Source organism: Anarhichas minor, unplaced genomic scaffold (assembly GCF_050575085.1).
Source record: "Anarhichas minor isolate MPS153535 unplaced genomic scaffold, ASM5057508v1 ptg000004l, whole genome shotgun sequence".
NCBI lineage: Eukaryota > Metazoa > Chordata > Actinopteri > Perciformes > Anarhichadidae > Anarhichas > Anarhichas minor.
Genome location: NW_027466450.1, coordinates 13,595,484 through 13,611,159, shown reverse-complemented (window position 1 = coordinate 13,611,159; position 15,676 = coordinate 13,595,484). Strand labels below are relative to the sequence as shown.

The 15,676-nt window shown below is 40.8% G+C and overlaps 1 protein-coding gene across 2 annotated transcripts; it reads left to right on the top strand.

Annotated features, from left to right (window-relative positions):
- Positions 1 to 1,227: 1,227 nt before the first annotated feature.
- itm2bb (integral membrane protein 2Bb) lies at positions 1,228 to 13,908 on the top strand. Of its 2 annotated transcripts, none has more exons than XM_076109871.1 (7): positions 1,228 to 1,453; positions 9,560 to 9,691; positions 10,941 to 11,009; positions 11,603 to 11,752; positions 12,171 to 12,281; positions 12,445 to 12,595; positions 13,024 to 13,908. In XM_076109871.1, exons 1-7 carry the CDS (start codon positions 1,370 to 1,372, stop codon positions 13,110 to 13,112), a joined length of 786 nt encoding a protein of 261 aa, XP_075965986.1. In that variant the 5' UTR covers positions 1,228 to 1,369; the 3' UTR covers positions 13,113 to 13,908. The 2 variants fall into 2 exon arrangements, with proteins under 2 accessions (XP_075965986.1, XP_075965978.1); XM_076109863.1 differs by having other exon boundaries at positions 9,560 to 9,727.
- The last annotated feature ends 1,768 nt before the right edge of the window (positions 13,909 to 15,676 follow it).

Sequence of the window (15,676 nt, the reverse complement as noted above, 5' to 3'; positions counted from 1 at the left end):
TACTTTCACTTGTGATACTTTAAGTACATTTTACTGATAATACCTCTGTACTTTCACTTAAGTAGAATTTTGAATGTCTGACTCCGGTGGAAATCAACCGAGATCTGGCAACCATTCCCAGGTTGTCCGTTGAGTTTTGTTAATGTTGTCTCCTGTAGCAGCTGTGGGAACCATGGGTGTGAATAGATCAAGTTAACGGTAGCTAGCCAGCCATTTTCCGGTACATGAGTGTGTTTGACTTCAAAATAAAAGTGCCAAAAACACCATGGAAAATTGACCTATATTTGGGAAATACACTTTGTATCGTATACTTGTGTTGGTATTTATGGCCTTCAAACATGATGGAATTAAATCACATTTTGGGAAATACGTTTATTTGCTTTCTCTCTGTGAGTTAGCTCGATGTTCAGATTGACACTACTCATGTCAGACTCAGACTCGTGTCTGTACAGTAAATATGTGAAGGAACAGACAGTTCTGTGTTCTGTGTTCTGTGTGTTCCGTGCTCTGTGTGTGTTCTGCGTTCCGTGTGTGTTGTGTGATCTGTGTTGTGTGTTCTGTTCCGTGTTCTATGTGTGTTCTGTGTTCTGTGTGTCCTGCATTCCGTGTGGGTTCTGTATGTGTTCCGTGTTCCATGTTCTGTGTTCTGTGTGTGTTCAATCAATCTTCTCATGTTATCCCCATTAAGAAGGGAAAATGCATATTTACCAAAATGACAAACTATTTCTTTAACCTACACAATAAAAATGCTAGATGCCTGAAAAAGATAATGGAGGATCCCCCCACCCCTCCACCAGACTGCAGGTCAAATGTAGAACCTCCTTTAGGCGCTTAATTTCTGTATTATATGCTCTACTCTTCAAATTCCCAAGTAATAGTTCAGAAGTATTATCAACAAAATATATCAAAAGTACCAGCAGTCGGCTTAAGTACAGAAGGATTCGTATTATTAGTTGTACTTAAAGTATTGATAAAAGTAAACTGTTGTGCAATAAACGTCTCCTGTGACATATATATTAATACTCAAACATAAACACTCAAAATTGTAGTAAATAAATATACTTAGTTATTAGTATTTCGACTTTTACTAAAGTTAAAGATGAAAAAACTTTCACCAAAGCTCAAACAGGAAACGTTGCCATGTTTTGCTATTTATGCTCTTATGTTGAAACCAAACCGGAAACAGTTTTGTACGTTTGTGCCTTAGCTTGACCCTCTTTCGTTATCACAACAGATCAGACTTGGCACCGGGAGAGAAGAAGTGTGACTTCCTTTTACTTCGGAGCAAATTCTCTCTGTTTTGCTGTGTTTTTACAGCTTTTTTCGTGGTACTTGTTTCGTCCCGGAGTTCGTCAGGTTTACTTCCAGGATGGTGAAAGTGTCTTTTAGCTCCGCGTTGGCTCAGAAAGACGTGAAAAAGGACGCGGAAACTCTCATTCCCGAGGAGGACAAAGTGAGTAGAAAATGGCTAACTGAGCTTCCAGCTCGAGGGAGGAAGGCGCAGTTCATATAAACACACAATGGGTTAGTTTAGCCAAGTTCTCTATTTATATTTCACCGTTATTGTAAGTTAGACACTCAAAAACAAAGACAAATGCAATAATTTAACAGGATTTCGTAATCGTGTTATGGTAACGTTATATAGGTTACTTCCTCATGTAACACTTCATGTTTTTATTCTTTGAAAAACATAATATAATATTTAATATTACACAGTTTTTGTGTTTGACGGTCTGACTTGTCTACTGACATTTTAAATAATTAAATTTATTACCGTAATTCCCACATTTTTCTATTTTTTTTCTCTTCTATTTGTGGCAAAATAATTGCAGCATCGTTTTTTAATTTGTGTGGTAATTCGAGAAAACATCCTTGTTAGATGGTGGTTAAAAGGCATCATTGGTACACAGTTATTTGTTTTTAGTGAGAAAACTCAAAGAACTCAACATGTGTTAAGAAAATTAATTGAAGTAATCAAAAAGTGAAGAATAGTAATTTAAATGTTTCTTTTAAAGAGGGTCAAACACCTTTTTCTTTCTGTCCTTTTGGTTGGATTTGCTCTCATGTTTCCCTTTAGTTCCTCAGTCTCATTATATCTGATCTCTTCATCATAAAGAAAAAAACAGAACCTTTTATCTTGTGGCACTAAAGTGCTTCACTCTTACAAAATAGAAAGCAGACAAGCTTATGAAATGAAATGTCCCATCAAGCAAAACACCCATGAATATTTTAGCTGCAACAGGTAACTTTATCTGATCTCCTGCTAATATCAGGCTCATGCAAATGAAGAGTTTTTCATCATCTGCCTGTTACAGACAAAGACAAAGCTTCCTGTCACAAGTTGCCCTTTTCACAGGAATCCTAGAGAAGTTGTGAAAGTTGTTTTCCGGGATTTAATTGCTTTGGAAACGTCAGGAAAAGACAAATTTTAGGTTGCAATCGCTGCAAAAATGTGACAATTTTGAGTCAAAACAAAAAAAACAGCTGCTGTGAATCTCAACGTTTTGTAAGATGTTTTAGTTCTCTCTCTCTCTCTCTCTCTCTCTCTCTCTCTCTCTCTCTCTCTCTCTCTCTCTCTCTCTCTGGTATAAAGTCTAGTTAAACCCTTTCGTGCGACTCCTTCCATCTCCACCCTGTTGTGAAAGAAGCTGTTTCTGTTTAAGGCTTTCTGAGGAAGTTTCAGCAAAAGACAATTTTTCTGTAGAGTCATAAATATGAATCTAAAGAGCTGTAGACATCATACATGCAGAGGCTGTGTTTCTTTTAGTTGATGTTGTGCATAACTCTGCTGTCTTCCTGTGTGGTTATTAAGCCCTGCAGACTGTAGTGGTGGTCTGGGTTGGTTTCAGTATGACTGACTTCTATTGTGACAACAAGGGGCTTAATGTTGTTCTTCTGGCTGCAAACGCAGCAGATTCAGAAAACGCCGAGACGTTTACAGCAACAAAAAAATAGACCGAGCTTAACATTTCTGCTGAGCGTGCTGAGTTCAGCCTCTCCCTGAGAGAGACGTGGTGCTGGTTCAGAAAGGGAAGCAGCTTTCTTCCTGTCGAACATTAAGTTCCAGCTCGCTTAAAAAAAAAACAGAAATACTCTGATACTTAATTCAAGTAAAAGTATCCGTGCTACAGTATTTAAATACTCAGTTAAAGTATAAATCCTCCATTTGATATTTTAAGTAAGGAAACAAGTTATTTCCCTTTGAGACGTAGTGGAGTAGAAGTATAAAGTGGCAAAACAATGGAAACACTTTTGTTATATTTAATCACTTAGTTTGTCATCAGGTTCCTGAAGTCTTCAGGCGTTAAGAAGTGTGTCTTTAGATGGAGGTAGTAGCGCTCAACATGTACAACATCAGGTCTGTTTGTGTCTAATTAATCCAGAGCATCGTTACAGTTAATCAGCATCTTATCTGCTTATCGGCTGCAAACACAGTTTGACTTTTGTGCAAATGAACAATGAGCTTCCCGCTGTGTCTTTGTGCTGATTCTGCTGGTTTATAGATCCAGTCTTTACGGTGATCTGCTCCATTAGAACCAGGACGGACCGGTCAGCCGATGTTTTAAAAACTCTCCCAATCTTCACTTTGTCTTTTGCCCAAAAGGGTCTTAAAATAGTAATAACTGTGATTGAAAATGCAGCAAATGCTCCCATTTGAATAGCTGTTATTTTAATTGATATATTAATAAAGTTATTGATTGATTTATCTTTTATAAGTTGTACAATCGAACAGACGTTACTTGAGTTTGTGGTGATCGGGCCTCGGTTTCTCTGCTTATAGACGACACTTAAAATAACCTCCAGGCAGCTCACCTGAGATTATCTTCCAGCACATTAACACGTCACACTCTGCTGTCAGCTCTGTGTAGTAAACATCACACCAGCAGCAGCAGCAGCAGCGTGTGAATCCAGGTTAATCAAGTTTCCATCACAAGTCACCTGCTTTTATCTTAACAACAGCGTGCATTTGTTAAGCTGTACTTAACGTTTGTTTTGTATTTCTTCCACAACAACGCACTGATTGACACAACTTTGAGTTTGTTAATTGAAGCCAGCTGAGTAAACAGCGTTTTGTTGCTGACGGCGAGAGAGTCTGAACTATAAAAGTGGTTTTATAGGATCTGAGGTACTGCAGCCGGATATACTCGGAGACCGTGGTCTGTGGATGCAGGAACGAAGCTTTATTAAGACTTGTTGGCTGCTGCTGACCTCGCTGTTGCTCTGCTGATGATGTGTGAGAGGGAATTATTTTTATATGTGCGGCTTAAGAGCGTGCATGTGGGAAAACCAGACGAGCACATAAAAGTCATAAATTACTGTTGGCTTTTACAGTGAAAGTTGTGCGTTTTTGAAGTATTCAATGACTGTGCAGTCTGTGACTTTGTGGACGTGTGTCGGCAGGTAACACACACCTACTGTGTGCTCCTGTTTTGTGATGACGGAATGAGTCCACAGTGTGCCAAAGGATTCACTGTGTGCAGATCTCAAACAGACATGGTGGTGGGAGTGAATCTTCTCCAGGCCCTGAAGCAACAATGAGATCTCTCATTTAGTAAACAGAGTATGCATGTATTCCCTTTTCACCTCTACTTTGTTTCCCTGCTACAGGTGTTCTTTGGGTAGCTGGTGCACCATCGCTGCAGGGTTTAACAGGGTTTTGTGAAATGATAAATCAATTAATCAATCAGTCGATCCTAAATGCTTTAAAATGCAACGTTCCAGCTTCTAAATTGTGAGGAATTGCTGTTCTTCTTTGTCTTGCGTAATAGTCAAATAAGGACTAAGAAATTTGGACTCTTGGTCGGACAAACTTTTCACTTTTGGATTCAGGAAGTGACGGAGAGAAATTGTGACGTTTCATAGACCAAATGAATACATTAGAATAACAGGCATTAGTTGCAGGCAGCCATCTTTCATACTTGATGTTGTTCTTCATCTTGCAGCAGTTAACAGGCGATTCATTCATGGAAATGATTTACATCTATTTACATCTCTGGCTACCAGAGAGCTTCTCCATGTGAATCTCACAGCTTTACTTTACTTCAGTTTGCTGGCTGCACTTTGGGTCATTTGGTACAAACCCAAAAATTACAACCAAACTGCATCAGTTGCATTCTTTTTAGGGATAAAGATGGCTGGTGGACTTGAGAAGGAACAGTCATTTGAAGGAAAATATCGTGTTTTTGTGAAGAGGACTTTCTACCTTAATGTATTAAAGATCTTAGTCCTCTCAGCCCAATCAACTGGACCCGATCAAGCTTATGTTGTAGGAGATTCCAAACCTTCCAGCGGTATCGTACATACGCGGCTACATTACAGGATTACAGCCCAAATTTCTCCCTGAGCTACTTGCTGCTGCTCTCGGCCTTGCGTGTCCTCCGATCGTCGTCTGAGGCATGCAGACGACTTGAGAAGGATTACGGTTTAATCGGTCAGATGGAGACTCAGCCGGAGAGACTTAGCAGCCTCCTGCAGGGGCGCCGAGCGCTAAAACTCAAGAAGAGAGAAGATTAACCAACAGATATACAACCTCCAGAGACCCTTCACCCAGTGCAGAGAACCACATTTACAGCAACTACGAGATGAATGTGTTTCGTCGAAAGCTGCGGCAACAATTTTGATTATCGAATAATCGTGTCGGTCCTCTTTCAAACTAAAAAATGCCAAACATTTGCTGGTTCCAGCTCCCTAAACGTGGGGATTTTCTGCCCTATTTCGTCACATTATGACAGTTGGTGAAATATCTGTGGGGTTTAGACTGTTGGCTGCACAAAAGAAGACGTATATCGCGTTGGATATTTCATAATCGTTAGTTTCAGCTCTGGTTATGTCTCCATTTAGTTTAGTTCTGCTTTACTTGAAACAAGTCTTGCAGTTTTGTTTTAGTGATGCACTCATTTTACATTTGTTGTGTAACTGGTTTAATGGAAGAGGAAGAGGACAGTTGGCTTTGGATTATAGTTTCACTTTAGTTTTAGTTTCTCTTTTATTGTTTTCATGGACTTTAATAACTGGAGAATACAGTTTTTTTTCGTGTGTGTAATGTCGCTGATATCTGAATAAGATAATCCAAGTAACTCCTCGCATCAGTGTGGCGTTGCAATCATTCGTGGAAATGTTCGGTTGAACTTTATCTAAACTACAGAGGGGGTTTTTCTAGTTAAGTTGTGAACACGGTCTTCGGTGTGTCGAGTTCCTCGGTCTTCACAGAGGCCGCATGCAGCTCCGAGCAGAGGATGGAGTTTCAGGGAAACTGGAGCTGAGTCCCGGACACTGATACTCGCCTGTCTCACACTGATACTCGCCTGTCTGTCTCCACAGAGACGGGAACACAAGCTGCTCTCAGGTGAGGCGACACTCGCAACACGGCAGGCTGATCCGCTTCAGATATTTCGCCGTGGACCGAACCTTGTATAGGATCACGGAGAAGAGTCGTGTATTTACACAATGTAGAAAAAATGTCTTTGTCATTACTTTTCTGTAGGATAATAACATAACATCACGTTAACATGACATATTTCTCCTAAAAGTCGGTCGATTAATGATCAGCTGATCAGTTAATCGATTAGTAGTTGTTGTTTCTTTATACATTTTTCGAGCAGAAATGCCAAACTGGTTCCAGCCTATTAAATTCGGGTTTTTTCTAGTTGGTTCATCTCAATCACACACAAAGACGGTCATTGATCCCTGTAGTAGCGTGAGTGTGTGATGTGAATGCAGCCCAGATAAACCAGCCTCACCACAGCACACCCACACCGGGGAGTTCTGCAGCAAAATGAGACCAAAAAGTGCCAACAGTGGACATCAACGTAGAGACGAATCATCATAAACGAGTTGGACAGACAGTTTGGAGAACAAAAGAGGGAGTGAATCTGTTTGTTTTTGACATTTATTTAGATACAAAAGGCTGAATGAATGGGAATCAGTTCCTGCACGTAAAACATCTGCACTATATATACTACCATATATACGACTATATAGGAAAACCCATGTGAGGATTTGGTGCAGTTCTTTGTCACACCATAGTAAAATAATAATCTTTCGGGTTTTGTACTGTTGCTTCAGGCGATGTGAATAAGTAGTAATCTTTAGCTGCAGCCTCGTCCTCCGTGAGCGAGTTTCTGACTGTACATGTTGTACATGTACGTGTTGTCCCTGCTGTGTGTGTGAAGTTGACATACTTCACTGTGTTGACACATGATTGTGTTAATGAGTGTGTGTGTGTGTGTGTGTGTGTGTTGAAGTTATGAAATGGCGGTCTAAAGGCCTGTTGGGTCTTGCTGTCGGTGAAGCTTTAGCAGACTGTTGTGAAACAGGAAGATCGCTGCAGCAGAGTCCAGAGCGCACTTGTTCTTTGAAACATATTTTAACTGTAACATTTACATTCTGTGTGTGTGTGCAACAGATTGAAGTAGTTCGCCTCTTAAAATTCATCAGAATGACCCGTTGAACTCTCAGTAAACTGAGCTGCTACGCTGTGTTCATCATTGAGTAACAGATTAATGACTTTAAAGACTTACGAGACGCTAAAACACTTCACTGTGGGTTCAGAATACCAACTCACCGCGACTATTATTTCATCTTTTAGCTCACCGGCTTGCCTTTGGAGTTTTTGTGCATAACAATAAACACAGTAAGAGAAGATAACAATAAATACAGTTTTATCTCTTAAACTATCAACTCTTGTGTCTGCCTTCAGCGTCAGAAAGTCTCTAAACTCGACTGTTTGATGTTCTCATCTGTCTGCTGGAGGACATGCAGTAAATGCAAACATCCTCCTCTGCGGTCGTCTCTTTTCTTTCCCTCGGAGTCAAAGGGAAGGAGAGCGATTCCAACAAACGTTCACTCGGCAGAGATGTCCGGAGCTTTACAGCCTCGGGGAAATGTTCCCTTCTAGTGTCGGTCACACACTCTCAACATCTAACGGCACGCTCTGCACATCCCTCTTTGAAGGGCTCACCCTCACTTCTTCTCCTCAAACACTCGTTCTTCGGTTCCTCTTTTCTCAACGGTCTCTCGTTTTTAAAAGGAGAACTTTTGAAAAACCGTTTGTAAAGCTGTTCTTTCGAGGTGTTTGTTTGTTTCCATGTGTTATGAAGTGTTGCATTGTGGGAAACCAAAGACAATTCTGCACAAACATAATGTCAGAAACATTATAGTTGATCGTCTCTTTCAAATGTGAGGTTTTGCTGCTTTTCTCTGTTTGATATCAGAATAAATCGTTAATATGTTTTTGGTTTCGGAGTGTTGGTCTGACAAAAGCAGCCATTTAAAGGAGCTCTGCGAGTCTGTGATGGTGTCTTCTGTTTTTGACGTTTTGTGGACTTCTAAGGGAACTAAATAGACAAAATAGAAAGTTAAACACAAGTGTCTATTTCAGACTGTGACTTGTAAAAGCGCCCTAACTTACAGTGACTCATACTTTAACAAAAACAATCTCAAACACCAGAAGTCTTCACGAGAACCACTTGAGTAAACTTCAGTGTGTTGACAATAAACAGCAAAATGCTTTTGTCGGCGTTTCTGTGAGTGAAACCACAGGTTGTGTTTTCAGGCATAACATCAGTTTAAGAAGACGTGATGGTGGTCGAAGGAAGCAGCTCCACAAACGCTCACATCAATGGCTCCCGGCCGTTAATCCTCAGACCAGGTTTCTCCCGGAGTCTGAAAAAGGTTTTGTGTCGGTAGCAGCAGGAGACGAGTCGGGGCTTGTTCTGGAGGAAGCTGCTTCTTTATCCGCCGTGCCCAAAGTCCACCGGCTGATGGCGGTCTGATGGCGATGAGCTCTGGTTTCTTCTGCTCCGTTGAATATTTACTGACAATCGTGCTTTCCCCTCTGCTCAAAGTCTCAAGTTTCTCTCAAACACACAACACAGTGATTCGTGTTCGGTGTTCTCCATGACTCAGGCGGAAATAAAACACTGAAAGATTCACACATGCATCTGTCTTTTTTTTTTTTATTTGAACTGTCATATGGGATATCGGTCTTTCCGCTTCCACGTATACTTGTATATTTACCAAGGGAGTAGTTGCGTAACCAAGAGGTGCTCCTCTAGCACGATTGGTTTATTGGCTTTATTGGTTGGACTTTTTTAACGACGGCCACTAAAAACAGCATGAAGTCACCACTGGAGATGCGGGGTTTTAGTTCCCATTTGATGCTATTCTTCAAAAATGTTTAAATGGCAAAAAAAAAGGGATGTAGGCTGCAGCTCAGAGGTCAGGAACCAGGCTAATGTGGGCATGTGGTCTGCAACTTGCATGCAGTTTGCGTTTGAGGAATTAAAACGTGTCGTGAGCAGCTTGGGACAGGGTCGTAATGGTTAAATGTAGATAAAACACTTTGAATCAAAGGGTACAGAAAATACACTGGTGATGAATTGTAGAAATATTGGAAATTGAAAGTACCAGCAAGTAATGAAAGATCATAATCAAGTGTGTTTTCTCTTTCGCCCCTGGAGGATCTTACTGTATATATTCATCATGTGTTGAAGGAGATCCTATCTATTCCCTGACTTCATGACGTCTTATGACCCTCGTTCTTCTTCTTCTCCTGCAGGATGCGGAGGCGGCGCTGCCGATGCGTCACCAGTCTCGCGCCTGGTGCTGGTGCATGTGCTTGGGTCTCGCCCTCATGTTGTCTGGAGTGGTGGTTGGAGGTGCATACCTGTACCGCTACTACTTCCTGGAGGTGAGCTACCAGCCCCAACAAGGGTGGGAAGAAGAGGTAAATTAAAACGATGATCAATTATCAGAGTATCGGCAAAGGAGGTTTGAAGGCGGATTAGAACTTGTTGTTTTGCAAAGGCCCAGGAGGAGTTAGCTGCTTAAAAGTCTGGAGACTCAACGGAAGAGGTTTCACAACAAACAGCCACACAAGCAAATGTATGCAATACAACACAATAACATAAAAGTAATAAACAAATCATCTGATAGTCTTTATTCGGGTTAAAGTCCACGATCCAACACAACAACCACCTCACGAGCGTGGCGTGTTAATCACATATTTCTGGAGAAAATGTGAATGGACGAACTCGACAGGTTGAAGCAAGTCAAACTGCAGTGAGCTGTTTTTATGAGAAGCGCTAACGCCGCCCACCTGGGCAGGTTCTAAAGCAGCGTGAAGGATAAACCGATTCCTGGGGATTAATAACTGCAGCAAAGTGGAATCAGCCAAAACAGAAACTTCACAGGAAATACAGCTGTGAGAGGATAAATGAATCTAGCTGTGTTCAACACTTTATAACTTTACAGTATTTCCTCCTTTAGTTAGTTTTATTATGTCCGGGTGATTTTAACTTGTGGCATATAACCCGACTATGAATCTACAGACGCACGAGGCTGTGATGGATGAAAAATGCAGATACACCTTTTCTATTCTTGGGGTAACAAATGTCAGTCTTAAGATGGATTTATAGTTGTGCATTAGACGCACAAGCGCCTGCGAGATGGTCAGTTTTATTTGCCCAAAATCATAAATCAAAAAATCTGCCTCAAAGGGGTTTCTAATCTAGAGCATTCCAACCCCTTGATTCAGAGGAAGAACCCTCCAAAATAACGAATCCAACCGGTAAAAAGGAAGCGGTGTCAGGTAGAGAAACGGAATGATGATATGAGGTAGACAAAGATGATGTAAACACAACATTGATCCAGGACGACATCGAGTAAACCTCCTGGTGCTACGACCTCTTCTCCACCATGAAGACCTGGAGAGAGGAGCCTCCTAGGAGACGCACTCAAGGACACCACTCACACAGAGCGAGAGGAGACGAAATGTCTCATGTAGTAGAAGAGGCAGTGTTAATTCAACACATTGGCATGCATTCATATCTACTGTAGTGATAAGGCTCAAAGTAGAGACATAACTCTCTGATTTCTGTCTATTTTTCTGTCTGTTTTCTCATATTCTCTATTTCTTCATCCTCCTCTCGTCCCTGCAGGAAGGCCGGGTGTTTGTGTGCGGCGTGAACTACCGCGAGGAAGACTTCATGATCCAGGAGGAAGAGGAGGTATGAAGCTGTACAACGCATCACTTCATTAGTATCTCTTCCTGCTGCTTATCAGACATTGATGTTTGTGTTCAATACGTGTGACGTGAAGTGTGTTTTTCACTGCAGCTTAATTAATCATTACAGACCGAGTCACTGATTGATTGATGACCAAAGTCACTGACTGACTAATTAACTTCGGTCAGCAGTGGACTCGCAGTAAAGTCATTTAAATCTGTGTGCTCTCAGAGCTTTGGTACTTTATGTTGAGTTTTACACAAAAAGGACCACTCTGTTGTTGTTGTTAGTTTTAACTTTGTTTGTTGTACAGTTGACGCTTCTTTTTTTTTTTTTTTTCTTCTCATTGTTTCTCCTTCATTTCCACACTATGTTAGCAAGAATGTAATGCAGTGTGGCAAGGATTTGCCAATTAATCATTTATCAATTAATCGGATTTGTTCGACCGTGCGAACACTGCGTCCCGCTTTCATTCCTTCCACCACCCTTTTGTGGTTGGTGTTGAAATCTGCTCTTTCAGAAAGTGAACAATGGCATTAACCGCCTGTGTGACTGGTTGTGGGGCCGGTTAATTAACTGGCTGAACTGGTTCGTAGGTTGGCGTGGATCTGCCGAACCAGTTCCCCCTGCGGCAGATGGAGGAGAGGATCCGGGTGCTGGAGAGGGAGCAGGTGGAGCTCATCAGCGTCCCCGTCCCAGAGTTCGGTGACGGAGACCCGGCCGACATCGTGCACGACTTCCAGCGGGTGAGACTCCAGATGCTCTGCTGCTTCCTGTTAAAGAAGCACGAACGACTCGAAAGATTGATAGCGAATTATGATTTCTGTTGATGTACTAATTGATCATCAGAAGACCAGATGTCATGTAAATTATATTGTAATGTTAATGTAACAAGGCGCCGTATGAGAGATTACAGCTACATTCGTAAGACTTCACATAAAGAACACAGTATTCAAATAATGGCAGCTGTCAATGAAACACTTCCTGTGGATTTTCACATTAAAAACCCACCAATAACAAGCAGGCTGGAAGACTTTTAATGTGAAAAATTAGCTGGAAGTGTCTTGCATTGTATTAAAAATCGAAGGGCCATTAAGGTAAATAAAATACTACTTTTATAAATACTAGTTTTCTTGGTTTGTAACTGTTTGTCTTGGTTTTCAGAGGTTGACCGCCTACCTTGATCTGAGTCTGAACAAGTGCTACGTCATCGCGCTCAACACCTCCATCGTCATGCCCCCCAGAGACTTAATGGAGCTGCTCAGCAACGTCAAGGTGACTGAATACAGCGTTAAATGAGGAGATCAATACCTTTGGACAGAGCCAGGCTCGCTGTTTCCCTGTTTCCAGTCTTTTTAGAATGTATATTTAAGGGTTGGCAGGTGTTAGTGGATATCATGTAATCATTATTATTATTATTTGTCCTCTCCCTGGCCAGGCCGGCACCTACCTGCCTCAGTCTTACCTGCTCCACGAGGAGATGATTGTGACGGAGCGCCTGGAGCACGTCGACCAGCTCGGCTACTTCATCTACAACCTCTGCCGCGGCAAAGACACCTTCAAGCTGCAGCGCAGGGACAGGATTCTGGGTAGGAATAGAAAGCCATTCAAGCCTTTTTATTTATTTAAGTTTATTAAAATGACTTTTACTTTTAAGTGTAACAGTTAACAAATTAAGCTTCTCCCGCAAACGTACTCTGGTGTCGTTCAGGCATGTGGCCATGTGTGTTTCTGTGATACTTGTACATATCAGAGGGTTCATACCCCGCATTCACAGTCAGTTAGGTGTGGGTTCAGTAAAGCGGAGAAAACAAATGCAAGGATACCAGCCATCCATCCGGCCAAATTTCAGGAAGTTTCCCGTGCCTTTGCAAGCCTAATTCGTAGCACCTACAACGACAGTCTGAACACACCTTGATACTTTAAGCTGAGTTTAATCTTCGCTGTCCGTGGAGCTTCACAGGGAATCTAACCAGGGACCTCAGCGGTACACTAAATCCCTCTGTTTGACTTACAGGTATGCAGAAGCGTGAAGCTCTGAACTGCCACAAGATTCGTCACTTCGAGAACAAGTTTGTGGTGGAAACTCTGATCTGTGAGCCTTAAGAGTCCTCGTCGCCTCACAGCTGCTCTTAAAGTCACTGGTGTGCAGTGAGATCTGTTTGTTTTTTTTAAAACCCATCTTTTTTTTCTTCTGTCCTTTACTTCAGGTAGTTTGACTGGTTGAGAAGAGTGAAATGTGAAGCTGTTTGGTAAAGCTATTCATTGATTGTGATTTAAAACAAACAAAACAAAAAAAGGCAAAGAGTTGTGTATTTTTCCACTTTTCTGTACGGGGATCTTCTTGGAATGTTTTCATAAATAACTAGTTAAAAGTCATCCGATTATGAAATAGTAAATTATTTTAATCAAAATAAATGCAATTATTAGCATGAACACGTATTTCAGTAGACGAGGGTAAATGTAGTTTGCCGTCTTTTCAGTACAAACATATTGAGTTTCAAGAGAAAGGCGACTTTTATACCACTCATCCTGGTTGTTGAAGCAGAATCAGTCCAGGGAGACTTTTTTTGTTTTTTGTATTTTGTCTGCTGTAGCTATTAATACACTGCACCTGTTCTTCCTTAACTGGAAAATTATCTTAAAATACGAGTGTGAATTCGTGCTTCTCTTTTTAAGCTTTGATTATGAGTTTGCATTGAATAGAAATGAGAAAATATAATTCACAGCAGGGCGTTTAGACACACGCTTATGTTAAAATCTGTTTTCTCAAGGGTTGTCTGTCTTTTTTTTGAATGTGTAATTTGTCTTTTGGATAACTCTTCTTGTTGTACTAATTTGTGTATATACTCTCTTTAAAGTTACGAGCAGACCAACACAATAAAGAAAATAGAAAAACAAACCTGGTGCTCTCGTGTGTTTTCGTTCCTTTGAGTCGTCGTTAAGCTGCCGGTATCCTCCGCATAAAGGAACGTTTTTAGCGAACACCGAAATATATCAAACCGAACTATTGTTGGTGTTTTTTAATATCAGAATTTTAATTTAATGTTAACTTCTACTTTATGTTTCCCCTTTTCTTCACTATATTTATCTGACAGCACTAGTTACTCTGGATTTTACATAATATGATAATATGATAAGAGTATAAAATATAATGCATTATTAAAGAGGGGTTTGTGTGTAGTTGTGTCTCTTGTCATGTTTCACGTCTGAGTCTTCATCAGTTCCACCAAAGAGACATTTCCCCTCTAAATGTCTCGCATGGTTTCATTTCAGTTGATGTTCAAATTATCAATATTTCAATTAAAATCAAATATGAGAGAAACGTCTATGAGCTGAAACTAGATGGGGCCTGACCCCTCGGTTGGGAACCACTGGACTAAACTAGCAAACTGGATGTAAAGTACTTAAAAGTAGCTCCACCTTGAGCAGCTACAAAAGTAAAATGGAAACAATCTCATGTCACAGGAGACATTTTACAGAATGACTATTTTATTATTTCGCTGATACGTACTTAAGCATGATTTTGAATGCAGGCCTTTTACTTGTACTTATTCCACCACTGATTAGTACACATTGTTTATAGTATTATCATGGAGGATGAATATCGCTGTGTACTTGTTTATTTGTACGACTCTGCTGTGTCATCATGTGACTTGTGTCTGCCGCCGTCACCTCGGAGGACTGACCCCAGATCAGCTGTCACAGCAGGCCGAGCACCTGCGTGTCATTCGATCACAGTGGAAATGTGTCCTTGATTACAGCACTAATCAGAGGGACCTCGCCCAGGGGCATCATGGGAAACGAGCCAGGTGGTTAGAGGTGGCGTGTCACCTTGACGGATCAGAGAGGAGGTTGTTCAAAGTGATCATGTAACGACAGAAGTTAATAACAGTTAATAACATCATTGACTCTTTTTATTGAACTAAACTTCAGTTTTATCGCGTCTTTCAAAACAACTACAAAGCTTTACAGAAATAGATTTGGAAAATACATTTTAATTTAATTTCTCGGGCACTATGATCACAGGTATGGAGCACAAACATAACATACAAGAATAACAAAACAATGGCACAACAAATATTACTGAAACAAAGGACATTCTTCAAAAAAGCACCTATAAATTACTTTTGTCTTATCTGATTGCAATACCATTTATTTAAACATAGATGGACAGTTGTGTGTCTGTTTTTGCAGTGGGAGGATAAATGAAGCTGATAATTGAAAAGCTAAGAGCTGGGAGCTAAAGACAGACTGTTAAATATTGCTTTGTTAATCTCTGTCCCCCACTATCAGGTGAGAGGAATATCAGTTTCACGTCTGTATGTTCAGTGCAGATATGGGATCAAGATAGTTAGCCGAGCTTAGCACGACTAAAATTGCATTAATGTATTAATAAGGCAAATATTAATTTGAAGATGCTTACGCTACATTTCCACCACTCTTTCAGATAGAGTAACGTACAGTACACTATGAATAACTTCACACGCGCACACACACATGATGGATTCCTGGCATATCATTCTGGGGTGTGATGGCTAAAATGTGACAACGGCAACATGATCTGTAACTGTGAATAAAGCACCAAACCTCTGCTGCCAAACTGAGGATTTAAAACAGGATCTTGTCTTTGCAGTCGCAGTGAAGCCTCTGGTTCTGATGACAGAGTG

Coding starts and splice junctions, on each gene's coding strand:
- itm2bb (XM_076109863.1), top strand. CDS start 1,370: ATGGTGAAAGTGTCTTTTAGCTCCGCGTTGGCTCAGAAAGACGTGAAA. Junction 9,728..10,940: donor AACAAGGGTGGGAAGAAGAG/GTAAATTAAAAC, acceptor TCGTCCCTGCAG/GAAGGCCGGGTGTTTGTGTG. Junction 12,282..12,444: donor AGCTGCTCAGCAACGTCAAG/GTGACTGAATAC, acceptor CTCCCTGGCCAG/GCCGGCACCTACCTGCCTCA.